Source organism: Colius striatus, chromosome 4, assembly GCF_028858725.1.
Source record: "Colius striatus isolate bColStr4 chromosome 4, bColStr4.1.hap1, whole genome shotgun sequence".
In the NCBI taxonomy this organism is placed as follows: Eukaryota; Metazoa; Chordata; class Aves; order Coliiformes; family Coliidae; genus Colius; species Colius striatus.
In genome coordinates, this window is record NC_084762.1 from 85,444,632 (window position 1) to 85,469,512 (window position 24,881).

The 24,881-nt window shown below is 41.0% G+C and overlaps 1 protein-coding gene across 1 annotated transcript in view; it reads left to right on the forward strand.

The window, feature by feature from the left end:
* Positions 1 to 24,881, forward strand: part of FER1L6 (fer-1 like family member 6) — a 90,324-nt gene that overhangs the window by 25,912 nt on the left and 39,531 nt on the right. Inside the window, exons 3-17 of the mRNA XM_061995726.1 lie at positions 1,126 to 1,252; positions 1,848 to 1,902; positions 1,998 to 2,129; positions 3,202 to 3,264; positions 7,237 to 7,315; positions 8,383 to 8,539; positions 9,627 to 9,813; positions 11,350 to 11,542; positions 12,575 to 12,918; positions 16,362 to 16,470; positions 18,232 to 18,412; positions 20,907 to 21,027; positions 22,322 to 22,422; positions 23,061 to 23,151; positions 23,941 to 24,060. Of these exons, the coding sequence (XP_061851710.1) occupies positions 1,126 to 1,252; positions 1,848 to 1,902; positions 1,998 to 2,129; positions 3,202 to 3,264; positions 7,237 to 7,315; positions 8,383 to 8,539; positions 9,627 to 9,813; positions 11,350 to 11,542; positions 12,575 to 12,918; positions 16,362 to 16,470; positions 18,232 to 18,412; positions 20,907 to 21,027; positions 22,322 to 22,422; positions 23,061 to 23,151; positions 23,941 to 24,060 (2,060 nt within the window). The remainder of the gene's footprint in view (positions 1 to 1,125; positions 1,253 to 1,847; positions 1,903 to 1,997; positions 2,130 to 3,201; positions 3,265 to 7,236; positions 7,316 to 8,382; positions 8,540 to 9,626; positions 9,814 to 11,349; positions 11,543 to 12,574; positions 12,919 to 16,361; positions 16,471 to 18,231; positions 18,413 to 20,906; positions 21,028 to 22,321; positions 22,423 to 23,060; positions 23,152 to 23,940; positions 24,061 to 24,881) is intronic.

Genomic DNA, 24,881 nt, shown 5'->3' on the forward strand with positions numbered 1-24,881 from the left:
ACAATACATAGATGGTTATTGAGGAGAAGAAAGGATAGCAATTCATGGAGCTGTAAAGGAAAAGAAACATTGCAAAGGGTTTACATTTCAATAGAAACAACATGGGAGTCACAAAAAGTTGTCCAGGCAGGGTGTTTCCCAACCAGGGGAAGTTTTATCTGCTTTAGCTTCTGAGCAAACATACAGACTACTACCAGACCATAATCGAATAGCAAATTCTAGAGTAAATAGGATATGGAGGGTAGTCATGGAAACTTGTTGCTACAGATACAAACCCATAAACAGATGACTTTCCCTCCAGGACTGAAAATTGTGTTGTGCCTACATGGACACAGAGGCAAGTTCACCTTTGCTGTGTTCTAAGGAGTTTGGACAAGAGCCAGCATGCAGTTGAGGAGCACGTGTTGAGTAAGATTGCTAGTGGAGCATATGTTGTATGAGAATTCATTAGGCATATGTTATATGAGACTGTTAGTGGAGAAACATTCATGGAGCTGGCTCACACCTGACAGCAACACAGGAGGAAGTTGTGTCTGTACCTGTCTGGTGGTTTGCCTTGGGGTAGGGGTTTGTAGAAAGCATCTGAAGAAAGAACATTCAGACCTTGCTAAAAGCTAGCCAAAAGAGTTTTACTGTACAATGGATGGTCCTTTGCTACCATCACCAGCTGCTAAACACTACTCAAGTGATGGTACCTTTGCAAGAGGCAAGGAAGCACTCTTACAGCCCTTTGTCTAATTTTGTAGTTGGAGCACAACACAGTAGAGCACTTGCAGAAAACATACTTGGATGTGTTTCATGTGATGTAAGGTCATCTATAATGTCACCTAAGCCACTTGGTATTGCTGAATAATGCAACCAGTTTGCATGTTCCTGTTGTGAGTGCACATGGGGTGGGGAAAGCGGTTACAGCCACAGTTTTATGGTATATTATTTTGCAGAGGAGGGGAGCTGCTGCTGTAATCAGTGTTACTCAGTACAAACCACTACTGTATCTCTAATTGTGATGCCCAAATAAATAAAATATTCAGTTCATGCTGATGAATCTCTGCTCAGCTCCAAGTTAGCTTTTTGCTAGTGGAAATCAGAGGTGGATTTTATTTTCTGGGTTGTTTTCTTCATCAGGTGATCATGATGAAACTGCACATCTTCACCATGACACTCTTGGAAGACAGGAAGAGGCAGAGGAAGACCTAATGAATAGTGATGAACTGTCCAATGTGTTTGGATCCTTAAGCCCAAAGAGAAAAAGGTGCTTCTTGCCATACCTTACCTAACATCCCCTAAACCACCTTTTCCATCCTTCTCGAGAATGGTGTTTCCCTAGGATAATACATCTATTGGCAGAAGCACCATTTGCTGGTAGGAGTAATCTCTTCCTTTGCTCCTGCTCTCTCACATGACAAAGTGAGATGTTCCTGTCAGCAAATAGATTTCACCAGATATTATTCAGTGCAGAGGAGACTGAAATTGATGCTGTACTAAAGAACTCTGCTAATGAAATTGAGCCAAAGGGCAATCTCTGTAGCCAAGAGATACAAACCAAGAGTTGTTCTTTCATACAGGAGAGGAATGAAGTTAGGTTTGATGGAATCAACAAATGAAATCCTCTGCCTGCATGGCAGGTAGTTGCACTGGTCTATGCAGATGCAAAGCAATTCCCTAATACCAAGTGTATGAGAAAGAAAGAGGTGGTCTCTGATGATGAAATCGAGCCAAACAGTTCACAACAAAGCAACTTACCATACACAATGCTTGCTTAGTGACAAGAAGCCACTTTCCAACACGTGTCCAAGTACCAACCCTTGTCTAGAAATCTCTAATGACCTATTTTGTCATGTAAACAGGGCAAAACTGGTGCCTAGAATTCATGAAGAGGAGATGAAATCCCAGAACTACCAGGTGAGCAGGGGATGATAGCACTTATGCGCCTGCGAAATCTCCAGGCAGGCTGGACCTGAGCCTAGGAGTGTATATGGTGTCCTTGTGCCCCACAGATTGCCATCACCATCATTGAGGCCAGGCAGCTGGTGGGTGAGAACATTGACCCTGTGGTGATCATTGAGATAGGTGATGAGAAGAAGCAAACGACAGTAAAGGAAGGCACAAATGCCCCTTTCTACAATGAGGTAGGTGCTTTCTCTTCAAGAACATACATTCTTCAATGGCTCTGGGTGGCCTCCAGCATTTGGTAGCCCAAAAGTAGATGAACTACATTTGTAGCACTTGCATGTCTGAGCAGGGAGGTCTGTTTAGGAGCTGGTTGAGATTCAAGCTTGGTCAAGCACGAGCACTAGCTCCCTTGAGTTTAACTCTATTTTCTCTTTCTCTTCTCCATCTCTGTCCATCCTGTTCCCTACCCCCTTCACTACATCACAGAATCGCAGATTGTTTGGAAGGGACCTCTAAAGACCATCCAGTCCAACCCCCTGCTCAAGCAGGTCTGACTAGGTCAGCTCACACAGGAACACATCCAGGCGGGTTTTGAAAACCTCCAGAGAAGGAAACTCCCCACCCTCCCTGTGCCAGGGCTCCCTCACCCTTATAGTAAAGAAGTTTTTCCTTAAGAGGAACTGTTTGTGTTCCTGTTTTTGTCCATTACCCCTTGTCCTATCCCTGGACACTACAGAAAAAAATGTTGCCCCATCCTCTTGACAAATACCTTTCAAATACTTGTAAGTATTAATGAGAGTCTTATCTTCTCCAGCCTAAACAGCCCCAGGTCCCGAAGCCTTTCCCCATAAGAAGAGTGTTTATCCTGCCCTACTACTACTACATGTGCATTTTTTCAAATGACCCATTTGGGAGCTTTGTCTAAACTGCCATCCCCAACCTCCTTTTTCTACCGATTCACATTTAAGTCTTTTCTTTACATGTGTTTGTCCCAGCTGGTGATGAGATCAAAACCACTTCCCAGACCAACCAGTTCCATGAGTTTCTTTGTGCCTCCTGTCCCTTTTGATAATACCCTCTGATGTGGACTGAGGACTATGGGCATTTGTGAAGGACAATGCTGTGCAGTCATGAAAGGAGGAGAGTAGAAAACAGATCTGGACCACAGCAAAGATGAGACAGGGAGCAAGGAAAGCATTTTGCTGTGTCCGCTACTGCCTCCCAAGCACCCACAATGTCTCATCAGGTCCAGCAGCACTGGCTACCAGCAGGCAGATGATTCTGATCTGCTGTCCCCTTTCTCCACAGTACTTTGTGTTTGATTTCGTGGGACCACAGATGTTCCTGTTTGACAAAATAATCAACATCTCTGTAAGTACCTTAGCACAGTAAGAAAAGGTCATCTCTGTTTGTGTCACTTTGGCTCTTCTTAATGTAATTAATCAAAGAGAAATAATTTTAGGTACCAAGAGTGCTATAAAGTCATCATGAAGTATAGGAAGAAGAATGGAGGAGAGGGAAAGGAGGAAACACAGGTGGCAATGATTTGAAGGAACATTACCCTCAAGAAAGATTGAGTGCATTTTCAGGGACACTCATTGCTGGCTTAGCAATCTAGAATGTAAAATGGGGAAATTCATCTTGATTAACTCTTGTTAGCATTGTTTTAATCTCTCTGATTTTCAAGTTGCTACTTGTTTTAAATTACTGTATTGAAACTTCTAGCTTGTCTCAGTTCCTCAGATATGACTATTTCTAACTAAATCCAGGTGCCTTATCCTCAGCAATGTCTCTCAGGCTGCCTGGGAGTGTCAATGGCTGGTTGCCATTAACATGGGAGTGGGCACCAAAATGGTCAGTGCTACTCCCACTGTTTGCTGCAAGCAAAGTATCAATGAAGCTACATGACATCTCAAAACCTCCCTGGTGGAATGTAGACATGCTTTTGGACTTGAGCTCTTAGATAATGATTTGCAGTTTGGAAGGCCAAACTATGAGGCCTTGCTGATTGTCTTACCTGAGGCTCCTGAGGTTCACCACATTTAGAGAAGCTGCTTAGCAATTGTGATACTTTGGATAGTGCAAAACATCTTAGAGATATTCACTGTGTACTGCTAAGAGAGTGCCTTTTCCCACCTACAGAGATAAAAAGTGTTCATTTACATGTTGCCAGCTGGACAGCTAGGTTTTCAATGCTGGTAGTAAATTGACAGTCTGAATCCTAAGCTCCAGTTCATATCCACTATATCACATGCACAGCTCAAATATATTAAATTCTTAACTACATATGGTGTCTGCAGATCTGACCTTCACTTATCCCTGAGGGCAGAGTTTGCTACAGGCTGACAACGACCCATTGTTTGCATGGCAGTAGATGCACTCTCACTGTTATGACATATCACAGCATACGGCCCCAATATGTTTCTGACACAATATCAGTAGAGCTCTGAGACATCGACTCTTGTGAGTTACTGTTGCTTGGGGATAAATAGTTATTTTTCTCCAAGATATGGTCAGTCTTTCTGATCTCACATTTGGTTGATAAAGATTCCATATATCTAGTGGTGGAGGGGAGAGTGCCAGCTTTCTGAGTGAGTTAAGGGTGTGGGGAAGTGTGTAACTGTGGCCTGCTGTAAATCTGTATAGTTTCATCAGGCTCAGCACACTAATATACAGCTGGTGAAGCTGCAATACTAAGAAATTAAACATCTTCTAGATAAAAATGACTTAAAAAATTCCCAAAACCTAACCCAGCACGATGCTCATGAATGCTACTGAAAGCAGAGATTCATTACCTTGCCACATAGTTTTGGAGAAGGCAGTATTTCAGAGGAATAGAAACAAGTAGAAGAAATATATTTGCTAGGAGTGAAAGAAACCCTGGGGGATGGAAAGTTTTACAGCAATTGCTTAGCATGACTCTCTTAAGAAGAAAAAATCGTCAGTCTCCATTACTAGCAATCATGTACTGAATTTGTTTATCTGTGAAAACAAAGTCTTCTTCTTATGAAAGCTCAAACAATAAAGATTAGTGCTGTTGTCTATCAATTCAGCAGTTAGTCTAATTGTATTCAAACCCTGCATTTGAGGGCAAAATGACATTCTTCAATTTATCAACTAGTTAATAAATTCTTTTCTTCATTAATATCTCCCAGTGATTACCTTGTAATAATTCCATAGTAAAACAAGAGATGCCCATTTCATGCTAAACCTATGTGTCCAGTACAGATATACTCCCCAATTTAACACTCTGCATGTTTGTCCTCATTCAGAAAAGCTGAATCCTTCAGTTATCTACAGAATCAATTCAGTGTGAAAAGACAGTCCTGTCTTTTTTTGAGAGGGAGCATCACTTCTATGTCACAGGAGGTGTTCACTATAAGCTTCATGCTCACCTGCATTGTTATATTAGAAAAAAACACTTGAAAAAGATTATCAGGAGAGATGCAGAACATTTAACAGAAGCACTGAGTTTTTTTCCTCAGCAGTTAAAAGCAACCTGTGTACTACAGGGAAGGGCAATCCCTATCATTTCAGTGGGAACAGGGGACGTTTGTCCAAGGGCGCCACTTCTTACACAGCAATACTCAAGGATGAGGTGAGGTTTACACATTTAACATTTAACATTACCTTGGACTCACCACAAGTCCTCTTATTTCTGTGTCCTCAGAAGCATTTTTTTTTATTCAGCTACAGAAATGCTACAGCCTTCCTCTTTCTCCAATCCACCCAGTGTAGCATGGGTTGATTTGGATGAGCTCCCATTTGCAAGTAGTTCCCCCAAAGCTGTAATTTTGCCTGACTTCAGAATGAAAATACCAGTTTTCATGGCTTCTTCCCCACTCCTGTGTGCTCTAGTCCAACCTCATAGGAGTGAGGTTCCACTGCTATGATGGGACCTGGCAGCATCAGGAAAAGCAGCATGAAGTGTTGGCTTCACACTGACTCTTCTCCCACATGAAGGTTGCTTAATTTTTAAAGTTTTAATAGAGTAAAACAAAACTGCCTCTTTGTCCACTCTTGATTTTTCAGTCCTAGAAACTCCTTCCATGCTGAAGTGAAGAATTACAAAGGACAACTGAATGTGTTCCCTAGGTCACAAGGACACCAGTGGCCCCAGGTCTTTAATAGATTGCAATGTTATGTTGCAACTAGAAACCTTGTAAATTTTCTGGTAGATTTTGATGAAGGTGTCAGTGATCTTTACTATGGAGTGTACATCTCCTGGTCTTAAAAGAAAAACAAACAAAATGAAGCCATGTGACAAATTCAATGCAAAATCACAGAACTCTTGAATCCCTGTCTAGGATGTGTAGATCCAAAGCCAGGGTATGATGTCTTCCTGATTCCTACAATGCTCTCAGAGTCTTGGTTGTTCAGCTCCAACATTTAGATTTAGCTTCTGTGAACTTGAATTCCATGGGCTTCGTTTTTCTTTGCAATTCAGCTGAGGTTTTCCAGATAATTCAGTCTGCTTTCAGAAGCCTTTCCACAACCAAAGCATGGGTTTTGTTTTTTAAGATATTCTGAAGCCAGCTTAGAAATACCATGTTTTTTGAGAAACACAGTTCTAGAGCCATTCCTCCCTTAGAAGATGTTGCTAGCCTTTGCCTTGTCTGTGAAGTGAAGCACATAAATGTATTTGAAAACCAGACACAGAAGTAGAGAGATAAAGGAATCATAACACAGGAAAATTATCAGTTAAATTGGAATCAAATTAAATGAAATTCATTACTTGGCAGGAAGGATAAGGAGACAGACTCACTGGGGCCTGCTTGCCTTCTCATTTACATCTATATCACTTCCTGATTTCATTAATATTGTGGGAGGTAAATCAGAATTGAGCCTCTTGGTTTATGTGCACATTGAAGTGTTGCAAAGAAACAATTCAACTCTCTCCTCTGGGTGTACTTAGTTCGTATGGCAATTCAGCTAGTGCATAGAAAGTTATATGATTTCCTGCAGCCTAGTGTGAAAGTAGTTATGCCCCATGTGTTTAATTCATTATGATTTATTTACAACTGCCAAGAAAAGTAAAAAAAACTGCATCTGCTGCTAACACATCCACCTGATTCCTGATCTCTGTAATCCTGGGACCTGGGATAAACCTATGTGATTCCACTTGGATGCAACTGTAGTAGTTTCTAAATTATCACAGTATTGGGTAAAGAACAGATTTCAAATGCCTGCTCTATCTGCTGTGGCTATGTGCACCTAATTTTGAGTGGTGCTGAATGTTGCTGCTTATAATCTCTGAACCAAATGTAATCTTTAGATTGCTTTTTTTTTATTCTGACTGGGAAGAGGGATAGTGACATTATTTACCTGTTCTTTTTTTAACAGGTTATGCACAATAAACTGATTGGGAGTGTGCTGATAGGCTCCTTTAAAGTAGATCTGGGGACAGTGTACAGTCAGCCAGGTAAGTGATGCATGTTCTGCTGGTTTTGTCTGTCAAATGAGGAGAGGGAAGTGTGTTGCTTTTCCACTTAGATATTTGTAGTTTATACCAAGGGTAACCTTAGCAAGGTTTATGGGAGGGTTGTTTTCATTTTAGGATGTTTAACACACACACACAGAGACACACACAGAGACACACACACACACATCCTTCCATCTCCCACAATTACTCAAGGACCAGGTCTCTTCTTGGTCTTTGGGAATGAACAAATTGAGACTGCTTGCTATAGGTATCACCCAGTTATGGCAAAAGTGTAGAAGCATTCAGGCCACCCTTTCTTTAGGGCTCCTGCAAGAGGCAGTAGGGAGAAATGGCGTGGTTGGAGTGAGCAGTCTATGTCCTTACTCAGACTGCATTAGCCTCTGAATTCTATCCTGTATTTCCTGCTCAGGAAAGGGTGGTAGAGGAAGATGGTGTCTGAGCTCATATCCCTGATACACTCTGATCTCTCCCTCCCATTCCCTTTCTACATCAAAGGTTTTGATCAAGGACTTTTTAGGACCTTGCTTGAGGATGGTTGCTGAAGCAAGGCTACAGCAAGGGCTTTTGTGGGTGAATTGTCTTGTACATTTTCCTACTGGAAAGATGGAGCTGAATCTGCTTCTAGATGCTTCTTCCTCTGATGGCTGTTTACCATGCTTCCTCCCTTTCTCAGCTGGCTGCCAGTTTTATACCTGGCCATAGGTCCCAGCACAGCTTTTACTGCTGGAGTGTTCTGACATCTTCAGACCGTTCTCATCAGAAATTGGCTTTTCCTCATAAAACCTTAGCCTTCAGCTGCTGAAATTTCTTCAAACCTTCCATTGATCTTTAGTCACTGATCTCAGTAGCCTCTGGTGAAGATTCATTCTTCCTTTTTGGTCACACAACATTTTTGAATCTCTAGAAGTGCCTGGTAAATGAATGTGCTTCAGCACGATTCTCCTGAAGGTACAAATGTTTGCAGTGGCCATTCTATGAGTAGAAAGGAGAAATACATGCATTTTTTGCATCCTCTATTTGGATTTTGAAGTCTGTCTGTCTTACAGGTCATCAGTTTTGTGACAAGTGGGCCCTTCTCACAGATCCTGCAGATATTAGGACAGGAGCCAAGGGTTACCTGAAGTGTGACATCAGTGTGACTGGGAAAGGTGACATGGTACAAGCTACACAAAAAACAACTGATACTGAGGAGCAAATTGAAAAGTACTACAATTGTTTCTTTTTTACTTCTGTCTTCTTTACTAAGGACCCAAAGAGTCCTCTGTCTTCCTTCCAGTCCTTTCCTTTCTAACTCAGGGTTAATAGCAAGATAGCATTGTACACCTGGCTGTTCTGATGTACTCAAATAGAGTTTTTACAATTGTCTCCACTTAATTGAAGGATGTGTTAGGGTCACTTCTCTGCAGCTGATAGAGTTGACCATGCCCTGTGGTGAAGTGCCAGATTATCCCTGACAGAGGGTTCATTGATCTGAAACCAGTTAAATATTTCTCAAAAGCAGTGAAATATGAAGAAAAAATATGAGGAAAAGATATTTCTTCTCCTCTATCAGATGTGTGTGCATAGATATTTTCCAAAGCCAAAGTTCATTAGCATTCTCCTTGTAAAATACAGAAATTCAAGATAGTGAACCATGCTGCCAGTATACTTTAACTTTTACAGGAGCAATGTTTCTGGTCAGTACTGACAGACTGGACCAAGCCCATGGAGAGTCACCAAGATCATGGTGGGCTGGAGCACATGGTCTACAGGGAAAGGTGGGGTGGGAATAGTCCTTTCTTGAGCCTTAAGAAGAGCAGGTTAAGGGATATCCTACATGAAGGGGACAGAGCCAAGCTCTTTTAAGAGAAATACAGTAGAAGGATGAAGAGCTTTGGATGCAGTTTGGAACAAGGGAATTTCAGAACAGATGCAAGATTATTATTATTTTACCATGAAGGTGTTTAAATGTATCAGGGCCCAGAAAGAGTGGGAAATCTCCATCCTTGGAGATATTCAGAATTTATTGGACAAGGTCCTTAGCAACCTCTTCTAACTGGACTGGTTCTATATCACATAAACAAGTTTACTAGGCAATGCTTTCACAGAATCTTAAGGGTTGGAAGGGACCTTGAAAGCTCATCTAGTCCAATCCCCCTGACAGGAAATGTTTTGGGTTAGATGCAGAAGGAAGTTTTTATGTCCTGTCAGGACACAAGATAACTCAAGATGACAATTTTGTTGGAAAAAAAAATACCAGTTCCTTGTCAAAGTTTTTGATGTTAAGGAAATGCCTTCTTTTTTCTTACAGGAACCTCCTGATCCCTAAAGGCTTTCCATCTGAAAGACCATGGGCCAGATTTTATGTGCGAATTTACAAAGCAGAAGGACTTCCAAAGATGAACTCTAGCATTATGGCCAATGTCACCAAAGCATTCATAGGCGACAGTAAGGACCTTGTGGATCCCTATGTGGTGGTCATGTTTGCAGGTCAAATGGTAATTGGGATCCTCTTGATCACAAATGTAGGCCTTCTTTCCTATTATCTGAGCTACAGGGAGATGTTAATACTGATATCCTCTAACTTACAGTTACATAAATTAAGTAAACCACATGTTTCTGTCCTCAAAAGAGAATTTTCAGTTCTGAAGTTGTGCAGAAATGAAGTGATGGAAACACTTCATGCCAGCAGATCTAACAGCAGCCTCACAGCAGTAGGTTAGAGTCAGGCAGCAGGAGGGGAAAGAGAATTTTGTAGCTCTGGTACTAAAACATCAAGTTACAAGACAGTGAATTACCCAGTGTGGTACTAGGTAAGTACTGTGTTCTGGTCTCCCCAGAGTGAAATGGAGAAAGCAATATTTGCAGGTTTTCTGTGGGTAGCAGAAGAGGGAGCACTTGAGTAGATTCTGTCTCAGTATTGCCTGGCTTCATTGCTCCCAGAGCTCCTTCAACATCAAATATAACGTTGCAGAGAGCTGCTGACAGGGCCTTTCAGACTGCAGAGGAAGAGGAGAACAGATGAAGTCCAGGGGCTTGGTTCCTCTGCAGTACACCCATGAAACACTGAGACAGGGAGCTTGCCTTTATCATTACTATAAACAAGGAAAGAATCAAACTGGAAACATTTTTTGAGCCAGCAGTGATTTCTGTATGCAAGAAAGCCTTAGGAAGAACTACAGTTAGTTCTTTACAGACGTTTCAGGCATGAGAATGAGACCCTTGGTACTGATTTCATGTTTTGTTATGAATCCAAGTTACAAATTATTACATCTCAAACTCGAATGGGTTAAAACAGTCCAATGAATGCAGCTACTTCAGGTTAAATAGAGGGCTGAGGAAGACATAAGAATGGGTCACTGATGTGAGTTTGCATGCTGGTGTGTAAAAGACAGGTTTAAAGGTATCGTTGTTGGGTTTCCCGGCTTCCACCAAATGTGAATGTGGAAGGTCAGCCACGGCTTGGGGCTGCACAGACTGTAATACGGTCCTGCTGTCTTCTCCAGGCTGGGAGGAGTAGCTCTGATTTCTACATCCCTAGCACATAGGCATAGGCCCAGAACACAAGCCATGGTAATCATATTTTATCCTAGATAAATTGCCTCATTTAAGGTAATTCCATTGGTACATGCAGCCTGGCAGCTGTAATGAATTTCATCTTTTACGAGACAAACTGTGCTGCGTTACTGCTACTCAGGTGTTTCAAAAGCCATTTCAAGTTGTGTAGTTTGTAGCAGAAATGCGAAAGTCTGGCTTCACAGATGTGTTTTGTGCATAAAGGCCCTGAAGAATTAGTCCTTATTACAGGCTTTGTTGTGTGCAGGTGAGAATTCTTTATCCATAATGTGGTATTTTATTAGATATGGGGAGGACAATAAACAAACTAATAGAGAAGCTGAAATATTTTCAATATAGGATATTTTTGCTTTAAAAATAACTGTAGAGATGTTGCTAGGTGCAATTTGTGCTATACTCACTGCCATTCTCCAGAGTCTGACCCCTCTGGGGTTAAGTTTGATGCATTTTCATATCAGGGTCGGACAACAGTGCAAAAGAACTGTGCAGATCCAGTATGGCAAGAACAGATTATCTTCAAGGAAATGTTCCCTCCACTCTGCCGAAGAGTCAAAATCCAGGTCTGGGATGAAGGCAGCATGAATGATGTGGCTTTAGCCACTCACTTCATTGACTTGAAGAAAATATCAAATGAACAAGATGGTGACAAAGGTAAAGGGGAAATTGCCTGTTCTAGAGTATGTCCTTAAGGCAGTCTCTTTGCCTGGGGTCTGGGTGTTAGCTAATCTCATTTTAGGAACGCTCAGAGCTCAAGTGAACATCCATAGTTTTTGTTGGTTCTGAGAGAATTTCTTTGGCATAATTTGAAGTTATGTTGTGCTTGATGCATGATGGTCTGCCATTGTCTTTCTTATTACAGGGCTACTACATAATTTGATACCTTCTCTGTAGATATGGCAATAGTCTGCTCTAGTCCTTTAGGGATGACAAACATAAGTTTATAGTTCATGCAAGTTCCTGCTGGGCAGTGAAAGCACAAAATGTAAATCATGGGTGGAGCAGGCTTCTGCTTTTGATCTACCCAGTAAAAGCAAAGTGTTTAGGTAAGGCTTAGCTATGTGCTATCTCACTTCAAGGAGGTACCATGAACTAGTGTGTTTATCCTCACATGTGTGGGGTACATCTCACTATCAGGAGTCTTTAAACTGATGTTTGGGTCTGTATGTATAGCCTTGTTTATCTTGTGATGTACATGTAAAGCAGTCAATTATCAGAGCTCAGCTAAGGCACAGTTGTTCCTTAAACTTGATAATTCAAACAATGTGTCTGAATCCTTAATCAGAATACAAAAGATAAATCATATAAACATGTACTTTGGAACAATTTGGACAAGGTAAGAAGGCCTCCATTCCTCTCCCACCATGACCCAGCCTTCAGTTTATGGCAGCAAGCCCTTTTTTTTCAAGAGGTGCAATAGACATTATGCTCCAGTACATGTGACACCAGCACCCTCTGAGAAAGAGCTCCACACTGGCAGAATGTCTGTTTGGGTACTGGTGAAAGCTCCTTGATGTGTAAGAATGGTCCTTTAAACCAGTGTGCTATATGAGGTGGTCCCAAACTGCATAGAAATGGGTCCAGGTTTGGCTTTTGGTGTGTAAGAGGCAGGATTTCTTGGAGCAGACAGCCAAGAGTGTGCACTAACACCTAACAGAAATGTCATAAGAGATGCTTTATCGCTAGGGTTTTTGCCTACGTTTGGGCCTGCCTGGATCAATCTCTATGGCTCACCCAGGAACCACAGCCTCATGGATGACCACCAGGAGCTTAACGAAGGTTTTGGAGAAGGAGTCTCCTTCAGAGGACGTCTCTTTATTGAGATTGCTGTGGAGATACTCACAGGAGGAGCCCGTGAGTCAAAATTTTCAAGTATTATCAAGGATATCAAACTGTCACCTAAAGACTTCAAAGCACACAAAGGAAAAGACAAAACTGAGAAAGCAGGAGAGGATCAAAAGTCAGCTTCTCCTTCAGACAAGATGAACTCAACTGAAGTGGAAATCGAGCCATTTGATGTACCTTCAGAGGTTGGTGTGATATTAAGAGATTGATTGACATGTGTCTGTAAACCTCCAAGGATGGTGCTGATGTGTGTATTTGGGTTCAGGACATGTAATACTGCTTTTAGATGCTCCATATAGTTTCTCCATGCTTTCATAGTCTTAGGACCTTCCCATAATAGTGCAACACAAAGGGAGCATTGACATGTACCTGTAGCTCATAAAATCTCAAGTAGGACTTGGTTGCCATAAAACTTAATCTCCTGTCCTATTGTCCCTTCTGCACCAGCTGCATCAATGTGTACCTGTTGAAAACTTGTATGATGTAATATCTACTGAATGACAGAGAGCTGATGGGGGCAGTTGGCAATTACAAAGTCTGATTCCCTGCTTTCATCTGAGGAAATTGCAAGTTGTCAATTGAAGTCAGTAGGGAATCACTGACATAGAATTTGTGCAAAAGCAAAGAGATACAACCTAGTTCACCCTCTCTAACTCCATTGCCAATGTAGTTTTAGGTTGCTAATCTCTTCAGGAGAGGGATGGTAAATCATGTGCTCAGTCTCAACTGGTGTTTGATTCTCTGCTCCATCACATCACTGTCTGGGAGCACCACTACCTTGTTGCATATGCAAGCTCTATTTGTTTGTTTGTTTGTTTTACCCAACAAATAGAAAAATATTCTCAGAATCAATTTTCTTCATTGGTCAAAGTTTTGCCTTTTGTAGTGGGAGTCCTGCTTCACTGCTTAAAGCACTCATGTCCTGTATTAGATCTGATTCTTGTTCTTTTGGCTACATCTCTATAAATAGGAGAGGAGAAATTATTCTTTGGGCTTGAGACCTAGCCTTGACAGCTGCTCTTCCCTGGCCTGTTCCCTGGCATTGCTGGCACGAGTGCCATTTGAGCAGACCAAGGAGTGTGTTAGCAGAGAAATGGTATGGGCAATCACAAACCAGTTGTGGTCTGGTCTTGCCTTATATACTCATGCAGTTGTAAATTTCCTCTGTCCCTCAGGTCCTCTCTGAAGATTGTGATAGATGTGACATGAGAATAAATTGATTTCTGTATAGATTTCCCTTTATATGGAAGAAATCCACGATTGTAAGCAGCTCAAACACTACAGTCTTAGGTGCTAGCTGCACCCTTCCAGTAGAGGAACAAACCCTACTGTAATACCAATAAATATTAATAGCAGTAATAAGGATTTCTTTCTAGCTACTGTGCCTCAGTTTCAAATACAGAATGGGGAAAAGGCAACAATATAACACAGTGATGCTTGATATTCTTTTAGTTTTTTCACCCAGTAGTATTTCATGCTACAGTAGACACAGTAATTGTATTACAGCTCTGAAAGGAAAAGCAGGAACTGGAGACATTACAAATAAGTAAAAAACTATCTCATAGAGCCTCTAGGACAAGAGAGGCAAATAACCCAGCCCCATAGCACAGCTTTATTGACCTGTTCTGGCAGCAAGAAGCTATTAAACATTTGCGATTTGCTCTCCTTATAATGGGAGACAGATGTGTTGTTGTTGTCTCTGAGACTCAGCTTTATTAAGCACCCTGTGCTCTGGGTTCATGCTGAAAATAATCAAGGTGCAGGGAAGCAAAAACTTCTCCGGAGCTACAATTAGTTTGTGGTGTTAGCTTTGATATGTGATGCTGCTAATCCTTTCATTGAAGACCTATGCCTTTTCTGCCCTGGTGAGGCCTCATCTGGAGTCCTGTGTTCAGTTCTGGGCTCCTCAGCTCAGGAGAGACAGGGAACTTCTGGAGACAGTCCAGTGCAGGGCCACCAAGATGATTAGGGGACTGGACTATCTTCCTTGTGAGGAAAGGCTGTGGGATATGGGGCTGTTTAGTCTCAAAAAGAGGAGACTAAGGGGGGGATCTCATTAATATCTAAATTTCTAAATGGTGGGTGTCAGGAGATTGGGGCATCCCTTTTTTTCTATTGATTCTAGCAACAGGACAAGGGGTAATGGGTTAAAGCTGGAACACAAGAAGATCCATTTCAACATAAGAAAAACTATTTTCCTGTTCAGGTGAGGGAGCCCTGGCACAGGCTGCCCAGAGGGGTTGTGGAGTCTCCTTCCTTGGAGGTCTTCAAGACCCATCTGGATGCGTTCCTGTGTGACCTGACCTAGGACTTGCTTCTGCAGTGAGGTTGGACTAGATGATCTCTAAAGGTCTCTTCCACCCTTACCATTCTGTGATTCTGTGATGATTCTGTAATTTTTCAAAATGAAGAGATCATGGACTGTGTGAAAAGCTGTTTTCTGCTTTGCAAAGTCAGGGAAACAAATATTCATATACAGCTGATGTTTTATTCATTGCCTCACTCTGTTGCAAAAGAAGCAAGTACTGATCTTGCCTAATGGGCTTCAGTAAGCTGGTGTCCACCCTGTGAAATGAATACTGTTTGCATTGGAGAGATTGTGGTTGTCAGGATATAAATTTGATTAGAACTCAATCTGAAAAACACATCTCCTTTGGGCTTAGTCTTGGTTTGAGGCTTATGGCTTATTTTGACCCAAGAGTGCTAGATGTGTTAGCTGGCCTTCCTTGAGTGACAGTTTATGCAAGGGACAAGAAGATGTTGGGACTCCAATAGGTTTAAACAGAGGCTTGCAAAGCCTTAAAACTCCACAAAAGATTGTTACATGTTTCAGGGTGTGCTGCTCTGCTGAGACCCTCTGGTTCTTCTGCTTCCAAATTTTGTAAAAAACTGAAAACAAGGTTATTGGGTTACTGGTTTCAGTACTATGATGCCAGTGAAGGAAAGGAGTAGAGAGCTGCACCTCCCTGCACTAAGGACTGCCATGTAAATGTGGAAATCAGAAATCTTTGTGCCTTACTGGTGTAACTAGGAGCTGAGTATCAAAGTCTGAGAGAAAGGTCAAAGTCTTAATAGTACAAACACATGAGCAGTAGGTTAAAATCCTCCTGGGGAAAGCAGAGTTGGGCAAGTACTCCTCTGCCTGGATTAATTCCAGTGGCAGCATTGCAATGTCAAGACAGACTACTGCCATACTCACCTATTAATGATTTATGTCAGGATGGTGATATGTTACTGCTCCTGCACTGGAAGAGTGTCCTTAAACTGCCCTTGAACTGCCATAGATGTATAGTTTGAATGATGGCATAAAACTGTGAAAATGCCAAAGCCATTTAATAGTGACTGCTGGTGAGGCAGTGTGTGAAGTGGTGAGTAATGACGTTCATGTGACCAGTTATGATTTAACTTGACAATATTGACAAGACAGGTTTATATCTTTGTGCAATCATATTAATTTCTCAGAGAAGAGGTATAACTTCTTCCTACAAATTGTGCTTCACTGACCACATCAGACTGATAGATCTCTGTCAGTAACACAGCTGTTAGGGACTTATGAAGACTCCTCTGCTGCAAAAAAGAGAATAATGTAAAATAGATGTCATTTTTCTTCCTCCTTTGTCTCCAATAGATCTATGAAGAGAAACTGGAAGAATTCCTCCTCTTTGGGACGTTTTTTGAAGCCACAATGATTGATAGGAAGGTTGGGGACAAGCCAATAAGCTTTGAGGTTTCCATTGGTAAGTGTGTTAATCTGTTCTCCAAAGCAGAGAGGGATTCTCAGGAGCAAGGAAATGCTACATATTACTGACAGCCGTGTCTCAGGGTTCAGGAGTCAGCTTCAGAGTAGGGCTTACATTTCAATTAAACCCTGATCATCATTTCTCTGGACAGCTGTCAAACTGGACATACTGTTTCCTAGCTGTCTCTGCTCACAGACACCCCATATTGATACAGATTCTCTCACTCACTATATACAGAAACTCACCCAGTATTTATCCTCCTAATTTCATGGGAGACCAAACTCAAATAATTTACTTAAGGGAAGAATTCATTCTATGTTGCCCACTGCAATTAGTCCCTGGCTGTGACAGAAGCCCTTTGCAGGGAAGATCCCTGTCAACCATACTGGCCAACTCTATTGAGCTGGATGTGAGTCTGTGAGTGTGGCATGGGACAGTCAAGCCTCAGAATTTATGCACCAGCTTGTCCTCTAAGATTTTCCTGGTAAGGCCTATCCTCTTCCTGAGGAAAGCATGAGGGACTCTAGTTATGGAGCTGATAGTGTGGAATTGTAGTCCATGGGAGTATACTAAAGAGAAAAGAAGACATTTTCATGAACACTGAGCACACATTTTCAAAACAGAAGATATTTCCCGTATGAGAGAAGTTTGAATTGGTTTCATTTCCCTTGAAAGGATTTGTGCATCTCTATACTGGCCCCATTTAGAGCCCAAGTGCACAGTAGCATCCTGGCACTAGCTATCTTTGTGCTGCTGTACCTGAGTGCGCTCAACTGTAAGGCTCTATGTACAGGGAGAAATGGCTGTAACAAACAAGGCAATCAATGAGTGATATTGATTCCTGCTGAAACTTAGCAGGAAGCAGAGAAGAGAATGACAAGAAATGAATTTGTACAGTGGGGCAAGAAACTGTGCTGATTCTTGTCAGAATTAATACTAAAGATGAATCTGGCTCTGAAATCTGGACCTGAACATCTACCAGCACTTGAAATTTGCATCCTAATTTGTCAAATGGTCATTATTTATGTGAAAGGCTGAACTAGAAGTCCAGATCAGGGTGTCATATGGGATTATTCGGCACATTCTCTCCTGCAGTGAATATTTTCTGCCTGTCTCTTACAAAATCTGTAATTACCAGTCTGATGGATGCATCTTTTTCCCCATGCTGATAATTGCCCTTTAAGGCAAAATCCTATCAGAGAAGACGGCTGTCTCATTAGCAGAGTTATCTGGCATTAGGCTTGAAGCTGGAACCTCAAGGCATTGTTATTACTAGCTCTGCAACTCTACTATGCAAAATTTGCTTGTCTGAAAATGAGCTTTACCATTTCTGAGATCAGACTTTGGAATGATCATCCATATGTTGTAAACAAAAGATACATTTGGTATGTCAATCAAACACATATTGGACCTCCTGGGTTTAGAAATAACATCAGTATTGGTTCTGCTTGTGAATTTCTGTAAAATATGCAGAAGGTCCTGGGGGCCAGCAACTAGAGGATCACATCATTGTTAGTGATGGAGTAGTACATTAGGTATATCTATCACATAGGGAAGGTAAGGAAGCACTGTCCTGAAAAGTCATCAGACTGGTATACTTGGTCAGGATCTTTGTAAACTGTGGTGTGACCATAACAGCCAATGAACAGGAGAGGACAGATTTTTCACTGACATGACTGGTCTTCCTCTTTTTTTTAGCCTCATTTGGATTTACCACCTCAACTAGTTATCTCTTTGCTTGTAACCTTGTGTCTCTAGGTAACTTTGGAAATATTACTGATGGACCTTCAGCAGGAACTGGAGGGAAAAAGAAGATGCATGATGGAGAGGCAGAGGAAGGCCTGCTGCATGAAGGGGAGGATGAAATTTCTCATGACCTTGGAGTACCCCTGATATCCACCACAGCCCCTGAGAAGCCACTGATCACAGGTGGGAACAGGTGAGGATCTGTGTTTCAAAACCTTATCATGCAAGTCTCCAGCTCCTAATTTATAAGCCTGAAGGACTCGTTAACGAACACTGGCAGCATTAAGCAGGTTGTGTGGAGCTGAGGCTTTCAAATCCTCATTTACATCTTTCACAACAGTAAATTTTCCAGGCTCCACTGAAGTGAGTGGGCTTTTAGCCATTTTACATTCATCTTTTGATCTTGGCCTCATGGGTTGTTGAACTTCTGGTGTTTCTGAAAAAGACTGTATTATACCAACTATACATTGGAAAGCTATAGAAAGGTACAATTCCTTCAGTGCTATTTCTGGTTTAGGATCCTTGATCACAAGTAACATTTACCCTTCATCAGCTTTGCTGCCTGTCTCTAGACACACTTCAGCACCTCATTGTCCTTCTTGTAATGAGAGGCCCAGAACTGAACACAGTACTCGAGGTGGACCCAAGGACAACCACTTCCCTGGTCCTGCTGGTCACACTATTTCTTGTACAAGCCAGGATGCCATTGGCCTTAGCCACTTGGGCAAACTGCTGGCTCATATTCAGCTGGCTATTGACCAACTTCTTCATTAATTAACTATTTTTAATTGTTAAACTATGAGTTTAACTATTGCTGAATGCCAACACTAAATGATCCCTCTGTCTTTAGAAGGCCAGGCATTGTCTAGCAGTTTATGATATAAGGTCTAGGTGGGAAACATCAATCTGGATCTGTTTGGTTTCTGAACCTCCTCAAAGTTAAAAAGTGCTTTCATCCTTTCTTGCAATCAGAGGCTCAGTCAGATTGAAGAGGAGCTAGTGGGAGAAAACAAGAATGAAAATACCATGGTAGAAATTGTTTCTGCAGCATATGAAGAGAAGGGGGAAAAAGACAATGTTTGACTGAAACATAGTTGTCTCTCGTTAACAGAAGATTTGGGAACAAGCTGAGCTATTACCCTCCCTGAGAGACCATAGGATTTTTTGATTTTCCCTTAACAAGAATTTAGATTTAAAGAACCATTATTAAAGGATGAATCATTCTTCAAATCTGCTGTTTGCTTCTTGGCTCACTCCAAGATTAACAAAGTTTTCTCCCATTAAAAATCTCTTTTCCTCAAATTGATGTAAAATGCTTTGTCTTTTTTTCCTCTCCTGTGCTATCTAAAACAGTTTGGCCAGTTGTAGGTACCAACTAATGGCTTTCTGACTGCCATCTCATATTGGCAGACACCATGAAATTGCCAGAAACCTTCTACATTTACTTAAAAACATGTACCGAGGATAAGCTAACAGTGAAAAAGTTTTGTCTTCCCAAGTAATCGTGAGTTGTGATGGAGCCCAGCTCTCCTGGAGATGGCTGAACCCCTGCTTGCCAAGAGAAAGTGGTGAATTAATTCTGTGTTTTGCTTTACCTGTTAAACTGTCTTAGTCCATGAGTTTTCCCCCATCCCACCAGGGAGGAGTTGAGCAAGTAGCTGTGTGGGGTTTCGTTGTCAACTGGGGTTAAACCACAACACAAGTATACACCAGAAAACAGCTCTCCAGGACAGACTCTTCTCAGCTGCAGGGCATGTATTGGCAGCATTGGGTTAGAGCCATACCCAGAAGAACATAAGAGAATGTATAGAACTTCATATCTGCTAAAAAGCTCTCCACTGTCTCAACATTAGGAAGGAAAATGATGAGATCTCTGATATTAAATCCAGTATAGCTAAGTGTGGTGTTTCATATGACTATGATGTTTACAGAAAAGGAGGACAACAAGCTTATCAGGTACATGGTTTTGATATAGTGCCTACCACAACTCTGATCAAACCATGGGGCTTTGTAGGAGGTGTGCATTAAATTCTGCACAGCCTCTGGAGCGTTTCTCATTTAGTTTTTTTCAGTACAAGACTCTCATACAGCTGAACACCCAAAGAAAGCAGCATTACAGAGTCAACATGGCACTTGGACTTACGATAAAAAGCGAGAAAAGAGAGAGCAACAGATGCATTTTATCACTGACTTATTATGAGTTTGTTAACACTTTTACTAAGAGGGTCCTGAAGATGAGCTTCTGCCAAGGAATGTCAATCTCCTCTACCTATTGCTTCTGAAAAAAAGCATCTTGTGAAAGTAATGTGGTGGTGAGACTCAGACATGATTTTCCCTCAGAAGAAGTAATCAGATTTTAATCTTTCCTCCACCTTTGTTGTTTTCTACCATTATTTAAGAACTTCTCTGCATGTCTCTTTGACCAGCTTTCTGTCACCCTAGAAAGCACTGAAATTAGATTCATTGACATCAAGCTTTTTTTTTTTTACTTGTGAGATCTTCAGGGATCTCACAAGTAGCCTAAGTGATGTTTGTTCTTCCCAGTATTTACTGGTTATCACATGTGAACACATCCTGTCTTGTCTTCAGTTTCTGTGCTGTGAGAGAGCACCAAGAAGTTTTTCTTTCCTGTACATTCCCCTGAACTCCTCTCTCACCTTTATGAGGTCCATACTTTGTTTTCACAGGAACTACCAGTACCTGCCGTATGATGAGAAGAAGCCCTGTATCTGTGTCAAGAGCTACTGGGGCAACCAGACCTTTCGTCTGTACTCTTCCAACACTCTGGAGAAAATGGCAGATCATCTGGCAAGTGTCAACCATCCTCCCAGGCTCATGTATTCAGCAGAATATGGCAGTGAGAAGTCACATTCCCCCAAAACAGGCCATCAAAGTTTCCCCCAGCTGCATTCCTTGCTGTTAATTTTGTGAAAGAGTAGATGATCTCAGCCCTTCTTTTTTGTCCCCTGAATTGCTTTGTTCTGTTAGAGCTAGTTAAGTCTTCCTGTCCACTTTCTTTTTTTTTACAGTAGGACTGTCTTCTCAGAAGCATTTTATTCTGTGTAATGAGCATTTTATCCTGTGTGAAATATGAGATATAGAGTAAATCTGTCTGCTATGGTTCTTCCTCTTATGTCTTGCTCAGACAACATGGTTTAACCTGTGTTTGTGTTGGTTACTATTTGAAGAACTCTTTTTGGTTTTAGTTTTCCTGAAAACATTGATAGAATTAAAATGGCATATCATCTTACAGGCAGTGACTGTCATGCTCTAATCATAGTGTTTTCCCATAACAAAGTTTCCTTCTACCCTTAATTAAAGTTGACTATCAGTAGTCTCAAGAAAGCACTAAGTTTCTTTTTTTTAATATGATTTCTGATGTTGAATATTTCCATTTGGGGCTGTGAGATTAAGAGTCTGATTCATCTCTCATTTATCCTTTATACCTTATGAGCAACAGCACTGATGTCATACTCATTTGAGGTTATGTTATGAAAAGACTGTAGCTTATAGGCCAACATATCAAACGCAGGTATTTGAAAGTTAAACATCTGATTATATATGTGGAGACATATGTTTGTCAGTGTACCTGAACACTCACTTACTGGCCTCACTGGAAATGGAGCCATTTATTTTTGTAAGAGTAGGCTCAGTTTCTCAATAACAGGAGGTCTTGTGGTAGACTTTGCATGTGGATTCAAGTGCCCACTAAAGTTTAAGAAGTGAACTCCAGCAACTTGCTAAATCTAAGCAGTAGGACTGGAAATAGAGCAGAGGAGAGTTATATATTTTCCTCCTACTTAGTGGAGAATGTTTCCCATTGACTTGACTGATCTTTCAACAAGGAAATGAGAAAACAAAGCTGCTCCAAGTAGTCGTAGCTTGGACTAGTATTTGGAGAGAATGGTGTTAGGTCAGAATAAATCATGCTGCCAGAGCCTTCTCTCTGTGCACTTCAGACATAGTAATATATCAAAAGTCCCGTTCTGTCAGGTTACAGAGTCACTTCCCTCATTCTTGCAGTGAAAAATGGTGTTAGAACACTGGAAGAATGACAGAGAGCTCTTCTTTACATAACACATTTTTCACATGTTTTTTGTAGGAAGAATCATTAGAGCAAGTAAAGGACTTGATCAAGGTTTCAGAGATTGCATCTGAAGAGAAAATGAAGACTACCCTAAATGATTTTATCAATCAAAGCAGGTAACTTTAATTACTAGAGGCATACAGAAAACCAGCTTAATATGGTGGCTACAAATTCTAGGCTAGACAACAAAACTAATGATAATAAAGAATAGCACAAGAAACTTACTGATATGAATGTTAATTATTTTGCTGTAAAAGCCAAGGGCTTCCAAAATTACTGTTTCTATTTAAACAGAGAAAATGTTTTATTCTTATTTTCAATGTTCATTATTGACAGTGGACTACTGGACTCTAAGAACAGAACATATTTGGGATAAGTAGGAATTAATCAAATGTGTGATAGACACACTCTGAAAAAACAAGATTCAAGATTGTTAAAATAAAAACAAATGATTCCAAGTGCTAGGCTGAATCACCCAGTGGAGTAAGATGTGTCAGATGACATTATTGGGCTCAAAGCAAATATAAACAATAATTTCTAGATATTAACGATGTTGCTGTGAAATGTGGTGCAGAGGCTTTGGACTCTATTCTTTGAACCTTGTAGGTGCTCAGTATTTATTTTAGAGAATTTCGACATCTTTGCCTTCTGGTTTGTGCACAGCAGACAGAGAACATTTAATTCCAATGTATTTTAGCAACTCACTCTGAAAAACTATCACATTTAAAGATTCTGTTATATTCTTGTGTCCTAGAGCCTTTGTTGCCACTGCTGAAAAGAAGCCCAAAGGGTTGCACTACACTGCTTTAGACCAAAAGAGGCTCACACTGTTCAAGCAAGAGCTGGTATGTGTGCTTTTCTCCTTTAAGCACTGGTGTAATGATGTTTAATGAAAGCTGGTTGTACACATTTTAATTTCTATTTGATTTCACCATACTGGAATGCTTTGTAATGAATATGAATATAATATCCAAGAGTATTTTTAAAATAAACACTGCTGTGCTTAATAAAGAGTTGAAAGATACACAAAAATAATTGCTAGCACATTGTTTTTAAATGCAAATAAAACTTTATAATAATGAGATGATTTTTCTTTTCCATGCATCTTAACGTGTAGTGATGCTGAGTTCAGTGAAAAAACACCAAATTAATGATGCTATTAGTCCTTTAAATACTGTGGTGAGCCTGAACTTCAAGACTAATAAAGTCAGGCATTTGATATTCCTGGACCTAGACATCTTCTCCAGGGAACCAGTGAGAAGAAACCAAACTGGGTGGAGGTCATCTAAATCTTTATTAGCTTTATTCAGTGTTTCTAGCACAGCATTTGGTTGTGGCTTCTGTCAGGAGTGAGGCCTGATTATTCTAGATAGTAATCACGTGTCTCTTAGGACTTTCATATGTGTAGTACACAAACAAAGAAAGAGAAAAGGTGGGGGGAAATCCATATTTTATATCATTCAGCTCTGAAGGGTTGATCACTTCCTGTTGTGATAAAAAAGGTGATAGTTACCTTGAACCAAGTGTCCCCACCTTCTCTTTTTAACATGAATCAGACTGTTTTCTCCTCTGTATCCAGTTCAAACTACTTGGTAATGTGTAAAAAATATATATATTGTCTTTCACGACTGCAGGAAGCAATGTCCAGTGATGCCAAGGGAATTGTTCATCAGCAGAAAAAGAAGATGCCACTGGATGAAATGATGCGTGAGACTCAGAGGTTTATAGATAAAATTCGATTCTTGGTTGATGAGGTAATCCAGACAGAAATTCAGATACATTTAAAATCCAGGCCTTGAGTTTGATTTTCATAATCCCATGTGAATAAGAGCTCCTGGCCTGGTTATCCAAAGAGTTCTTCTTTGGATATCTGGACCCAATTCTGCTTTGCATTAAATGGAGCTACTGACAGATTGGGGTAGGAAACATCAAGCTATGTGATATGGAGAGGATGGAGTACAAAGAGTTTGGGGGTTTTTGTTTGGTTTTGGTTTTGTTTTATTTAATTTAATAAGGTCATCCCATTTATGCCCAGATGGTTTGGAGACAGCCTGCTTTCTGATCTGAATTCATATCTTTCCTCCTATGCCTGTAATGATTTGGACTGATATGAACTTGGTGATCTCTGTACTATACTTCACTGTGCAAATGCTGCTTAGACATGCTATTTAGGCTGAGAATAACAGAAAAACAGACCTATTTGATCAAGCAAGAGAAGTCCTGTCCCTCTGAGAGCTGTCTGTGCTAGCAAACTGAATAGGGCCATGACTATTCCATGGCTCAGAGAGCAAGTGGCACAGCCTGGTATGGTTTGCAGCCTGTGCCCAAATTATCTTCCTTCCCGAAATAGAGTGACCTTGCTCACAGTGCCTGCTGGGAATAGCCCCTGGGCTTGTCTTGGCTTTGAATTGCAGTCAGGCTTTGCTTGGAGAAATGCTATTTTGAACAGTGTGAGGTGACACCACGGAGCATCCTCACAAGCAGAATTTGGCCCAGGTCCTTTGTGGTTTCTGGTATAGATGAAATTGATGATATTTCTATGGTAGGTACTTTCAGCTGCTGTGGTCTGTGTGTA